Raw genomic sequence first — 14,773 nt, 5'->3', positions numbered from 1 at the left:
CATTTTTACGAGAAAGTTAAAGGAATATGTAAAAAATTAAAGAAACTAGAATGCTGAAAATTGAAAATTGAAAATAATCTAATAAATTATTGAGAAAATTTGCAGAAAATTTGATGTAGTTTTTAGATGAATTTTGTCGAGAGCTCTTTTGATATTTGTTGTTGGTTTTTTTTCAACTCCTCTGAGTAGTTCTGGCCATCTTCTACTATCAACTTATTCAAACGTGAGCATCAACTGATTTTTTCGTTGGCTTGACAACTGAGATATCTATTGATGTTTAACTTTACATAATTTGGGATAACAGTTTTTAATCTTCCACTTTTGTTTGCAAAGAAATCTATCAGTTATCTGCTTCATTACAAGTATCATATTATTTACAGGAAAGGAAATTACATTTATCCATTCCAACTAAAGCGGTCTGGCCTCGATAACTAAAACGACACGAGAAATAATCCCCTGGAATGTGACGTGTTCATGTTCTATTTTTGGAGTTTGCAAGGAAATGGATAATTAAACAGATTCTTTCTTTTTCAATAAGGAAGAATTTTATTCCAAAATCTTATTATATCTCTGACTTATGGTTAAAATACATTATTTTTTACAAATATTAAAGTTTGTAATTTTCCCGTGGATGTAATTAATTGATCCTCGAATTTGGTAGTTTCACTGTTCGAATTTTGTTGAAATTCCAGAATATAGGGCAATTTTGTCTCCATCATTTCATTAAATGATTCGAGACTCGCTAAATGGTCGGTTCTAAAATTAAATCTACTCGGAAAGTTTCAAACAAGATCAACACCAATTAAAGTCGAATCACACACACAGACATACATACATACATATATATCATATAGATGAGCGACACAATCACACAAACACACATACAGTTTTGATATGTTGTACAATCACATTGTACACTTATTTTAGCATCGATTAAGTGACACTCAACTATTAGATGTGATGAAACATAAGAAAAATTGCAAATCTAATATGTGAGTGTTATCTCATAAGTGCTCACATAAATATATTAATCGAGTGTGTAACATATCAAAACTAATATATTTATAAATTGATGATAAATTNTTTATAAAAAAAGAAATGATTGAGACTATAGTACTTAGATACCTTGCTCAATCTGCATCTTGGGTTAATCAATTTCACGATAATTGATTTTTCAATGAAATAAATATCTATCAAAATCGAGAGACGAATCGTTCACCATTTATTTGATTTTTAAATATTCAACTTTGGTTTTTGGACAAATAATATTCAATCTGTTAGAATTTAAATTTTGAACCGAATTTCAAAAGGCTCCAATTTTTATTGTCTAATAAGTACCATCGAGGGAAAAAAACATTTTATCTTATACGACTAGAAATGAAATTTGGGAACAAATGGTGAACAAATAGTACACGTTAACATTTCAATTATTTTTTAACAAATTTTGCAACGTGGAATGGCCTGTTTTAATATTTTTAGATTATTAATGAATTTAATTTATAAAAATATTTGTCCCGTTTCGTGCTACAAGCATCTTTCTTTCTATAATAAATATATTTTTATTTTTATTTGTTTTAACTTTTATATCATATCTTGACGAAATGTATTGCAATTTTGAACGTTTTGACTTGCGATTGCATGTATTGGAAATTATAAAAAAAACAATAAATTAAAACTATATATTAAAATATTTTCTATTTTTTTTAAAAAAAAAATGTCGCTTTCTGCATGCTTCTCCTGAAATTTACACGAAAATTTTCTTAAGTTTAATCACGGAGATATATATTCAAATTTGCACATCCATTGTAATTTAAATTAAGGCAAAAACTTGTGTGAGACGGTCTCACGGGTTGTATTTTGTGAGACGGATCTTTATTGGGGTCATCCATGAAAAATTATTACTTTTTATGCTAAGAGTATTACTTTTATTGTTAATATCGGTAGGGTTGACCCGTCTCACATATTATAATCCATGAGACGGTCTCACATAAGACCCACTCTTTAATTAACTATTTCAATATATTTTATTTCATGCTAATAAAGGATCTGAGTCAAACGTAAAAATTGTACAACTACGTGCATGAGAAAAAAAAAATCAGAAATGGATTGAACAAAACAAAAAACTCTCTGGATATATTTTCATATTGCAAACCTAATTTTGCCTGCCCCTCATCGTATAGGCGGAGAAAATAAAATAAATTACATTAATGAAAATTGAATTTCTAGAATTGACCGAAGAAAATATGTCCAAACTTTGAAGACAAAATATATTATATTAATCTTCTTCTAGTGTTGTACATTCATAGGGTAGATTTATCATTATTTCGATGATAAAAAAACACTTTTTTACTCTCAATAAATAATTAAAAATCATGAGAATATTAACCAGAGACTACATGAGGTGAGGCGGTCGGCTCAGGGCGACGGCCGATGGGACCAGCTATTTCATTTTTCATTTCTGGTCTCTTGTCTATCCAGCAAAAGAAAGACGAAAAGTCGGACGGGCTAAAGACTCTTTTTAATTTACCCTCGATTCTTATCAACCCAGCCATCTCCTTGTCCCAAACCCGCGCCCGTCGGCTGACCTCAAGCAATCTTCTTCCCATCCATAACTCGAAGAGACTACAAATTTTTTTTTTATTTTTTAATGTGGAGCAACGTAATATTTTATTCAAATAGTTTCAAACAAATCAATATTAGTCTACTATATGAGCCCCGTATTTTTAAAGATAAAAGACTTCAACTTGTTTTAATATTATATTGATGTTTAATTATATAAACAAAACACTGTTTATCATTACTTTCAATTTGATATCATTGTAGTGGTGTCTAAAAAAATTGAGATAAAAAAAGGCAAAAACTTGTGTGAGACGGTCTCACGGGTCGTATTCGTGAGACGGATATCTTATTTGGGTCATTCATGAAAAAGTATTACTTTTTATGCTAAGAGTATTACTTTTTATTGTGAATATGGGTAGGGTTGCCCCGTCTTACATATTAAGATCCGTGAGACGGTCTCACATGAGATCCACTCTAAAAAAAATTAACTCAAAAGTCGTGTTGGAGATATTGATACACACTTCAATAATGATAACAAAAAAATAAAAGAAGAAATAAGTGATAATTTGATTGATGTAAGACGATAAAAATACGTAATAATAATGTTGAAGAACTTCATTATCTATGGATGATAATAATAATAGGAAAATCGATTTGAAATCTCACCGTAAACAAATTGAATGAAAAATATCCATGAAATTAAATTAATTTAAATATGAGTAATTTTTTAGTTGAAAATAATCTAAAATCTAAATAGAGATGAAATTGTTATGTTTTGAAAATTATTTTTATGAAAAGACGATGAATTATTATCCGAGAGACTTATTTTTTAATTTCAATTTAGACTTCTAAAATATCAAGTACGACGCTGACAAGATGTATCTTATGTGAGAAAATGAACACATGCAAACAGGTGTCAAATACACATATCCCTTGAAGCACATATCATCGTCTTTAGTGAGAAAATGGTTGTGATTCGCTAATTCCCATGTGTTATGGTTAGGTTTGAGTTAATGATCGATCTTTTCTGCATGTTTGGAGTGTAATAATTATTCTAATCAATCAAAACGTGTGATTCTTGAGCTGTTAGATGATTTAAAAGATTTCACTAGCACAATTCCACTAATTATAAAATCTGGTAAAGTGGAAAACTTCTGAACCTAATAATTGATATCAGATCCAACATCACGGGTACATTTCTTATTGATAGCAATAAGCGTAATTATTGAGAGATAAAATGTTACGATACAATAATTGTATATACTAGAAGAAGAATTGAAATATAGCACTTGAGATATTTTATGATCTAAAGATTCTTACTACCGACTCTAAATTTGGTGAAATGATAAACACTCTGTCTTAACACCCAACTATAAAGTCATCGATTCTTTGACAAATCAATAACAATATAATGGAACCCAAAATATATAATACCACGTACCCAGATAAAATCTATAATCGAAGGAGGATTCTTTGACAAATCAGTATTGTATTTTTAAAAATGGCCAAATAAATACTAGTCGTAGGGCCAATCATTCGTCCCCAATCAACACGGCGGTCGGCGCCACCCCACTTAATTTGATCCCTGACCCATGGTTGGTTAATTGTTCAATCAAAAACCACACGTCGCATACCATTTTCATTTTCATTTTCATTTTCATTTTCATTTTCATTTTCATTTTCGTGTATATATATATTTCCGCCCCTTTCACGAAAACTTGCAGTTGTGACTAAATTATGTCTTTAAATTACATATATCCAAAACCGACTCATAACTTATTGTATGGTGGGCACCATGCATGCATATATAAAGCTAGAGAGATCGAAAATTCGTTATATTCCCCGGTCACTTTTCATATATATATATATTGATAGGTTATTCATCAACTTTGCTTATTTTTTTTTACATCATTCAGACGACGATCATCGAGTGGATGTATAATTTTGATATTGTTCATCACGTCCACAAGATGAGTGTCATATCGAGGTGAACACGATTAGTAGACATAATTTTTAAATATTTATATGGAATAAGATATATTTCAATTTCTCCTCATCGGTTGAGCGATCTGAAGACGATCAATTTATTATGAAAACAAGAATGTACATAATGTTTGTTACATACACATGCCTTGAAAATAACCACCATGTCGTATCTTATTCTTGATTATTTAATGATTATTTATGGATGCTAATAATTAACTCTAAGAATTTTTCCAGTGTTCAAGAAATCTAACCAAAATCGAGATTATGGATAAATCTTTGAGGATCGACTATTTCGATTTGTCCTAAATGGATTCAATATAGCACAATATGAAAAGGGGATTGTAATCTCTATGAATATATCAAAATTAACAAATTTTGGGTTTAATTATAAAAATTAAATTTTCTCAAGTTTTAAAATTTTATACCTAAAAACTTCTTGAATTCTTTTATTTTTCTAGTAGGTTCATCTTACATGGTTCGTATCATTTTTTTTTCCTTCAGAAATTAAGATAATTGTTCCCAAATTTCTTAAATTCTAGAAATCGAGACTTTTTTTAAAAAAAATAATTGAAACAATTTTTTTTTTTATTGAAACAATTTTAGATGCCTCATCGAAGCACTGTACAGTCATGAACATATTTGAAAGAATCGTTGGCCGTTTTCCAATATTTATAGAGACTATACGTAAGAGGGAAAGGATATCAAGACAAAAAAATTTCTTACTCGAAATCTAAGCTTTGATCCGCTGGGATTTGGCCAAAAATATCAGGGCAGGATTCCCAGTTGCCTTGTTCCTTTGCTTCCCAATATCCGCCAACGTAACGGTATGTATCAGATTCTCTGTCTTTCGCAAACCAACGAGCTTTCCAACCCCTCTCTTGCATTTTCCACGCCTGGTTTCCACAAGTTTGTCAGTATTAATGGAACCTCAGCCTGACTGTTACAGGAGACTTAATAGAAAAACAAGCGTATAGCATGTCATTTAAGTTACTATCATACTATGGGAGAATGTGACGAGGGTTCGGAAAGGCCAAGACCACAGATTGTTCAGGGTACTTTGGGAGAAGTGACAGAGGACAAGATAATACGAAAGTAGCCAATGAAACATTGAATTTCTTCAACAAAAGAGTTCATGTCAACTACCTGTCGTTGACGTTGCTCTAGACGCAATTTTTCAGCATTCGCCCTTTCATACTCCCCGTTTTCCAAGCATCTTTGATCAGGTCTTAGTCTTGAGTCCGTAGGGGGAAGCTTTTCCTGCAATAGATGAAAATGCAAGTTCTTCTCATCACTTTATAAGATGTAAAACAACCAAGACCTCAATAAAACATTCAAAACTTTGGTACATATTCTTCTCATTTCCAACGTATAATGATGACCTAAGAGTTTCTGCTTAACCAGTGGACAAAACATAAGGAATTTTGACAAACAACCTCCAGCCCTAGCTTGAGTTCATTCAGTATGATGGCAAAGCGTGTCAAGCTATAACGTGTGGGGAACTTGGGAGGGTTGCTTCTTTTCCAGAGCAAATGGGCTTCTGAGAGAGGTTCGTGGCTTTTCCCTTTGGATGTGAAATCTCCATTCACATGGTGCAAACTTTCGTCCCATTTTCCAAACACAGATGCCACTGTCTTTCCACTCTTTTCTTGGATTATTCCCTGTACCTGCAAAATATGAGTTTTTGTCAGCATGACTACATCCATCACAAGCTATAATCATACGAAATAGTATGCAACCACAAATCCTTCGATTGTGCGATACAAAAACATATCACATTCAGTACTCCGAAATGCCCTTAATTTTGAATATATTTAAGATATTTTCAGTACTTTCGCGAGAAAAGTACTGCACATAGAACTCCAAGTTATACCACAATTGTATAAGAAGATCCTTGTCGATAAGTTCATATTTATATCTTCTTTTATTAACTACTGCTTCATAAAATTTCAGAAGAGCTAGCAGCACTTAAGTCTGTTAGCTAAAAAAGCCCGAAAGAATCCACCTTCTTAAAGGTCTAATGACATCAGAGCGAAAGGAAGAGTACCTGATGAGGATTTCTGTCTATAATAGACTGCTCCTTGAATTTCAATTTACAGGAGTAATCACGATTTCCTTGTATCCGCATCGTACCATAGTGATCACAGTATAATTTCCCCAAAATGAGATTGTATATAGACGTTGTTACCTACCAATAGAAGGCCAGTTACATCATTTGATAAAATGAACAAAAAAAAAAAGAGCAACCATCATTTAACAAAAAAGCACCTTACTCCACTGGAAAACTTCTCCATCATCAAATTCTAAAGTTAGAATACCGACTGGATCAAGCTGAATGGACCGACCCCAAGATTTGCTTTTAAGATTGCTATCACCGTGAAACCTCCACCCTGTACCCTCGCAATGGCAAGCTACAATCATTGGGTGGTGACTCACCTGATCCAAAAAAATGGTCAGCCCTGTCTTCAATTATAGCAAACATCTATGAAAGAAAGGAAATGAAGAATCAACTACAAGTTGTAAAAAAAATATATATGACATTTTTTTTCTTAATATTATATTTAAGCCATTCTAGCAGCAAAACCGCAGACCATTTACACCATGGCAGTCATGAAAATGTTAAGATAGTATTTAACACGACTAGAAAAGACCAAAAGTTTGGTCCAGGTCAAAAATGGCTACCTTTTCTGAGAAAAACCGGAGGCCTTTATCCGGATAATCAGCCTCATAAGTCTCCCCCAACAATGGATTAAATGGTTTGCAATTTCTTCCATCTGTAGAAGCATATCCAGACACAGCAAATGCAGCTACATTTAGAATCCTCATAAAACTGTTGCCCTACCAAGAAATATTACAGGTCGAAGATAAGATTCTAAATGGTGAAAAACTATGGCACTCAAGGCACATATTTTTAAGCTCAATTTCCTACTCTGCACAAGGAATCCAACGAATTTCACATGAAAGGAAGCAACAATATTTGATGGAAATGATAAAAACTTTGGGACATGACAATAAAGACAAAAATCGAAAATTATAAATTCACTCATAATTCAAATTCCTAAGTAGCACAATGAGTTACAAGAAACAACGACCAGATGGATCGTGTGATGGCAAAAGTCGAAAGTGAACAAATGAGGTGGAATAAAGCCCTTCTTGTACTTCTAATATAAAGCTTCAATAAATTATCTAAAGTTGGATATTTTGCGCAGAATAATCTATAAATCTCAATTTTCAATCATTCCAAAAGAAATCTTACGTATCGTGGGGAATAAATAAAGGGACTGCTTGATGACTGCAAAATCATATAGAGAGAATCTAAAAGAACTTATAATATGGCTGATAAGCAGTAAAATTCATGTTCTTTTGCATTTCTGACAGTGAGATTCATTTTGAGATGGGAACAAAAATTTGGGTTTAGCACCATGCAGGAAATATGGTTGTGCCTTTTTAGTATAAACATGGGAACCCAATCTATGGCGCCCGTGATGGATACAACGAGAGAATAAACATACCTTCTGGACTCAATTCCTAAAGCTGTCAAGAAACAAATCATATTAACAAATAAAAGAAATAAAAAACACCAAAGAATTAATGAGAATTTTTTACTATTTGAGTTTATTATTATGATAATACAATTAACTAGAAGTCTTGGGAGAAGCTACCTGCTTTCCCCATTCATAAGCCTGATCAAGAAGATACGAATATTCCAAATCCTCAAAACATTTCTGCAGAGAAGAGAGAGGCTCATTGAAGTAGACCGGAAGACACACTTTCGCAAGGTCCTTCCCGATGTTATCCTTTATCATTGACCACAAACTCACTCCTTGCTCTTTCTCAATAGGTTCTGGCAATTTCTTTCGACGTCTAATATAAGGTAAGTTGGTCCCAGCAGATTTAATGGCAGGATCGATGTTATCCTCCACTTCAAAAGCATATAGTTCAATGTCATCAGATGAAAAAGATGATGTCCTAAAGTCAGAACCGCTGCTTTTGAAAGAGCTAGATGAAAGAAAATCTCTGGTGTCAAAGAATGTATTATCTTCTTCATCAGTATCTTCTTCTGCTGCATCCACTATTTCATTTTCGTCTTCAGATTGACTTGCATTTTCTGTTAGAAATTTCAAAAAATGATACATAAGTAAAATTGTAAGTAACCAAATAATTCATGATTGACTTGGATACAAAAGATTATTAACTTGAAGAGGAATCCTCCTTGTTAAAGCTTAAACATGAACAAATCATAAAGAGGTGAATTTACTCAACCATGCGAAGCAAAATAAAAAATAAAATAAAACAAAAGAAAAGAAATAAAATGTTATGAAGCATACCACTGCACTTATCTTGCCTTGATCTAGAGGATGCTCTAACTTCTTTTAGTTGTCTTTGGCTCTCATCAACAACTGTGTTCTCCAAATCCACCTTTTCTCTCTACAAATTACAAAAACAACATTTAAACAAAACAAGTGCACAAAGCCACAAGTAAAAGAATGCAAACCAATATACCTGTACCAAATTTTATTTATGTTATGAAATAAAGTATGGGAAGAGTTTAACTTGTAAGAAAGAATGACTTGAACCATGCTTTTCATATATCATTTCCCTCAAAAAGAGACACATGCATGCGCCAAAAAATAGATATTTACAATGAAAATAAGTACCCAACTGAAGGATAACCAAAATATGTAAATGACAAACCACCAAAGGGAAGTGATGAAAATATTCTAAAGAAAATAGAAAAATAAATCTTAATGAGAAACCATCACAGCGAAGTACAAATAATTCACAAAAATTAGTATGGCATCATTAGACTCTGTAATGAAACATAGTTAAACACTCTGCAGAACTTGTAACAGAATCAACCCTAATCTTCATTAAAATGTCAAGAGGAAGTGACATTTAATTTTATGTCCATGTTTTATTACAACAGAAGCACAGGATTCTACCTCTTTTCAACATTCAAGAGCATTTTTTTGTTCACAAACACAAAACAAACTGCAATGTAAGATATCACTATATCTGATTTAACAACTTTTACAGCCTGATCTTGAAAGGTTACACATCATCCAAAGAACTCTCTCTTGAAAACAAACAGAAATGCTGAAAGTTCACTGTGAAAGTTTATAAAACTGTACAATGAAAAGATACCCATAAATTTCTTGCTGAAACCGTCAACAAAAAAAACATCAGCCAAGCACTTCCTTCCCAAGAAAAGCCCTTGCATAGCAGCAGTAGACGGGCTTGCCACTCAAGAAAAAGTGATCAACAATGAGACTAAAAAATCCATTGCTTTGCTTCCATTCAAACATGAAGAGAAACAAAGCATAAATCTAATGATCAACAATAGTTCAACTTCCACAGTTTAAACCTGCAGCCATTATGGCTAAAATCACTAGTTCTCGAGCAAAAGTAGAAATTATCCCTCAAAGATATTCATGCTTATCCAAGATATCTTTACATTATAATAGATTAGAATAAATTATATAGCAGAGATGTTCACTTTTGTCTGTCTTCTGGTCACCATGAAAAACCCTAGTATCATAGAATTCATATGACACATGAATATGAATATCTCAAGGCAATTGGTAATCTATAGCCCAAATTCCCTGCCAAGAAACATGTGATAAATGCCACAGCCACACGAAAGTTCTTTCCTTTCTCTTACACACAAGGAGAAATGTATCCCATATAGGTACAAGAATCTTTCTCATTTTTCACAACTAAAAAGTGAAATAATCGATGACGATCTTATTATCTTACACTGATGTACCCTGTTCAATGTAATTTCATAAAAAACTCCATAAAGATATCAGTAGGAATCCTTTGCAAGACTATATTAATCTAGGGAGAGACGAAAAGCGCCAACACAAAAAGAAGTTGAAAAGGTACGACCAAAACTAGCATCTCCAAATCCCACATCTATGCCAAATGGGAGAAAATACTTAAAATTAAAAACACAAGACAGAGGTTCAAGATGATTAAAAATTCAACCTGGCCATTCATTATAGAAAATAAATGTGATCAATCAATTTTCATCATAGAATTATTCAAACAGGATTGTACTGATGAACCAACGAGTACAAATTGATCATGAAACAATTTCAGATCAAGTGATCTACAAAAAAGAATACAGAAAAAAATAATCAATTCCATATCAATCAGTCGATTGAAAATACAGGAAAAAGAAAAAAAATTCAATGTTTACTGTCATTCTAAATGGTGCCGAGAGAGAAAAAACACCTCACAAGCCCAAGCCAGTTACCACCCTACAATTAGCTAGAAAGATGAAAGGACTTTGTGTGGCTAATTCTTTGAAGCGTAGATGGAAGGAGAATTCTGAAATCAACATGTAAGACGTTTTCTATGTATCATATGATGTACCTCTAAATGTCGCAGTGTGTCTATGCAGAGCCAATGCTTCTGCTTCAACATTATCAATTGATTCTGCAGAGCCGCAAACTCATTTCTCATGATCTGCTCACTCTCCTGAATGGCAGCTTCACTCAGGCGTTCTTCCAACAATCTTTGCCTCAACTTATCTGTCGGGATGGGGACATCTTCCACAGGAGCCATTAACTCACTGTTGGACATTCTCGGAAACATATCCTTCACAGCCTGCAATGCTTCCACCCATACCATTCGATCTTCTCTGCTCTCTGCCCTCATAAAAAGCCTCTTTGTTCCCGTGAAAATGGAAAATCTCTTATCATCAGACCGGCTCTCTCGAATAGAAGAGACCTACAAAGAAACTACTCAATTTAAATGCCAGAACATTTATAATTTCATAGTAAGCACAACCCCTCCATTTATAAAATGAATAAATAGCAAGAGAAATTACGCAGTCAGATCACTTCCGCAACAAAACATGCATGTGATTGTCAAGAACGTCTTGAAGTTCAGTAACATAGAATCTATAGAGCTTAACTCATGTAAAATAAATAATAAACCTCCGAAACATGCCATACATCTTCGACCAGATTTCAATTCGAAAACAAAATAAAGACAAAAAACCCTCCAAAATACCGCCAAATCTGTACAAACAGCAAAAGTAGAATCCAAACGAAAATAAAAAAATCCCAAACAATACTGAAAATATGTAAATAAACCAACTTCATAAAAAAATCTACTCAGGGGTATTAAAACATATCCAGACAAATCTGTCTTTGAAAAATAGTTGGGTAACATGTTTAATGCCTTTTCAGTTTTTAAAACTTAAAGCAATCCAAGTGTAAAAATGAAACCTTCAAATGAACTTCCCCTACGGGCTCCCGGATATTTGCAGAAGACCCACTAGTCCCATTCCTATAGTGATGATCATGCCTTGAAATCCTTTTAATCGATTCTTCGCCAATCACTTTCAATCCTTTCTCAGTATCTTGATTGACAACAATTTTATCAGGACCGTGAATCTTATAATAGCTTAAAACTTCATCATGCAAAACAAACCAACGAGGCCTCCACCCTTTTCCATAATTTACCCATTTGTACAAAACTCCAGAAATCCCATTGCCAACTATATCGTTAATCTTCACGTCACGGCTGTGGGCGTGGAGAATATTTTTTCCATTCGGAGCACCACCAGAACTATGATCCAGCCCGGAACCACAGGTTGACGATATCCTCAAGATAGCGGGATATTGCTGACTTTTAGTCAGCGGATCGAAAGGTGGCGGTGTGGACGGGAAAGAGGGCATGTTAGGATTGCTGATTGGTGTCGATGTGACACAGCAGAATGGACGCATAGCAGGAAGATGAACATAAATCAGTTCATCTTTTGGCCGTTAACAGATCAATGAAATTTTATTTGATCAAAATCCCAGAAAGAGAAAAAAAAAGTGGCGATGGAGTGAGTTATGGACATGGAAATGCAGTATGAATTCGATAGAAATCTGGGTAGCGAAATGAGGGGAGAAGTTTCCGGTGAATAAGTGCTGATTTCGAAATCGCGGTTCTTGAATACTCGAGAATTTGTGATTTCCGTGTTCGGTTGCGGCCGACTGGGCTGCGCTCCGCAGACGGGGGAAATTTGGCTACATATACCACTTGGATTTTGTAGTTCACTTATGTAGACTTTGAAAACAATTATTTGGAGGAGCTCGTGTTCAAGATACACAGTGGTAAGTATATCATATTTTGTATGATATAGTACCACAATTTTGTGGGTAAAAAATGAATCCAAAGAAATATTTTAATTGGGGATTTTTCATCAACTTCTCCTAAGTGATAACCATCTCTTTTGGAAAAATAAATAAATAAATAAGATTTTATCGACAATATTCGTATTTATAATAATAAAATAATATTTTTAACATAAAAAATAATGTTTTTTATAAATATTTTAAATAACAATTTCGTCAATACAAATTTGAATAGTATCACAAAATTTTATACGTTAAATAAATATATTTTAATAAGGTGATGTAATAAAATATATTGACTAGACAAATTTCTTTAAACAAAACGTCATTTCCGCTTCTCTTATTTTGGTCCACAATTATGTGCTGCCCATGTGATCATCTACTTATTGAGAGTACAAACTTTTTTTTTTTTTTTTTTAAATTTATGTCAAACAGATGGTGTTCATTCAACAACTTGATTTTATTATACTTGTGTTATATATATTTAATTTACAAGTAGTGATTTTTTTTTTAAAAAAATGACAAGTAGTGATTAAATTATATATGAATGTTTCTATACATTTTACAGACTCCATAATGCATTTTTTTTATGGTAATCAATTAAACACTATGAGAAAACGGAGATTATCGACCAAAGATCAATCATATATTTTCTCAATCTCTTCGGACTTTGACATATATATAATCATTGTTCATCCCGAAATTTCGATGAGTTTGGTGCGGNATATATAGGTATATGTTTGATAGGCCACGACTATGTTATCCGTTCATGAAAGGATCTAAATTTGCAACTGTTTGGATGAATGTATACATACTTACCTCAACAATACAATGAACGAAAAAGTCTTTTTAATTTATTTCCTTCTTCGGGGAATAATTTAGTGATTATTTTTCTTTGATTTTCAAATCATTGGTGGGCAAGAAGTAATCTGTTTGATGGATGTCAATGAATAATTTTCCAACTAAATAACAATTTTTTACTTAAAAATTCCTTTTTTATTATTATTAATAAAATGTATGTCAGTAATAATTTTCAAACCTTTTAAAGAAAAAAAAATGTTCATTTTCTCATCTGGGATAGTCATAAAATTTAATTAATTTAACATATATTTAATGTTCTCACGTTGTTTTTCCGACAAAATGGAATGTTTTTTGTGCCTTAGCGAGAGCATTCAATTCACATTCGCAAAAACACTACCTTAAATTATCTGAACAAGACAATAGCATAAAAAAAGTCTGTTGCTTTTATTTCCTTCTTCGGGTAACGTAAATAATTTACACAAGTGTATATATTCAAAAGTTGCGTAATCCCACTATTTTTAATGAAAGTGGAAATTAAAGACTACTTAATCCTTTTTCTGAGTAAGCAAAAACTTATGTGATACGCTCTCACGTGTCGTATTTTGTAAAACGGATTTCTTATTTGGGTCATCCATAAAAAAATATTATTTTTTATGCTAAGAGTATTATTTTTTATTGTGAATATCGATAAGGTTGACTCGTCTCACAGATAAAGAACCGTGAGACCGTCTCATAACAGACCTACTCTTTCGAGTAATGGTGGCCAAGAAACTTTAATAGGCATGTTCGAATGTTCTGCATCAATTCTTGTACATCAAATACAAAGTAGACACCACGACAACGGTTTCTTAAAACCGTTGTCGATTATCCAAAAAAACACGCTAATAGACAAAATCAATAGCCCACCCCTTATTTTTACTCTCTAAGAATAATAATAAACATGAAAAAATGTCATATTTTAGAACATCTCTTTGCTCTCCCATATTTTTATGTATTTCCAATATAAAATATTTAACAATATAAAACTTACCATCTTAATTAATAAAAAGGACTATATCACATGGGTAAGTAGAACAATGTCATGTTGAGGTAAATGAGTGTTTATTTAAATGGTTTATCATCTTTCTATTATTAGTCAGTTTCTATATATTTGGGACAAATAAAAAAGAAAATATAACTTATATAATTGAGACAAATATTTATTATTTACCATTCAATTTGAATGGTTTGACTTCAATATTCAAATAACTTCACTAACTTGAGGGTTTGAAAAAAATAATATATAGCACCTAATA

The 14,773-nt window shown here is 32.5% G+C and overlaps 1 protein-coding gene across 1 annotated transcript; it reads right to left on the bottom strand.

The window, feature by feature from the left end:
- Positions 1-5,112: 5,112 nt before the first annotated feature.
- On the bottom strand, positions 5,113-12,589 carry LOC140968794 (oxysterol-binding protein-related protein 1C-like). Its single transcript, XM_073429902.1, has 10 exons — positions 11,781-12,589; positions 10,921-11,277; positions 8,871-8,970; positions 8,205-8,650; positions 7,225-7,380; positions 6,811-6,978; positions 6,590-6,730; positions 5,979-6,209; positions 5,689-5,802; positions 5,113-5,438 (listed from the first exon to the last, which is right to left on the bottom strand). The coding sequence occupies exons 1-10, from the start codon at positions 12,279-12,281 to the stop codon at positions 5,265-5,267; spliced, it is 2,388 nt and encodes a 795-aa protein (XP_073286003.1). The 5' UTR covers positions 12,282-12,589; the 3' UTR covers positions 5,113-5,264.
- Positions 12,590-14,773: the final 2,184 nt, after the last annotated feature.

The sequence above is a fragment of the Primulina huaijiensis genome, unplaced genomic scaffold (genome assembly GCF_012295235.1).
Source record: "Primulina huaijiensis isolate GDHJ02 unplaced genomic scaffold, ASM1229523v2 scaffold37775, whole genome shotgun sequence".
Taxonomy (NCBI): domain Eukaryota; kingdom Viridiplantae; phylum Streptophyta; class Magnoliopsida; order Lamiales; family Gesneriaceae; genus Primulina; species Primulina huaijiensis.
Note: the sequence above shows the minus strand (reverse complement) of the source record. Positions and strands in the feature narration are given on the sequence as shown.

Bases quoted from the DNA above. Each gene is read 5' to 3' on its own strand.
- LOC140968794 (XM_073429902.1), bottom strand. From the start codon at position 12,281: ATGCGTCCATTCTGCTGTGTCACATCGACACCAATCAGCAATCCTAAC. The intron at 7,381-8,204 runs GTAGCTTCTCCC...ATTTCTTGGTAG, and splicing joins CTTATGAATGGGGAAAGCAG to GGCAACAGTTTTATGAGGAT. The intron at 5,439-5,688 runs GTAGTTGACATG...TGTGGAAACCAG, and splicing joins TAGAGCAACGTCAACGACAG to GCGTGGAAAATGCAAGAGAG.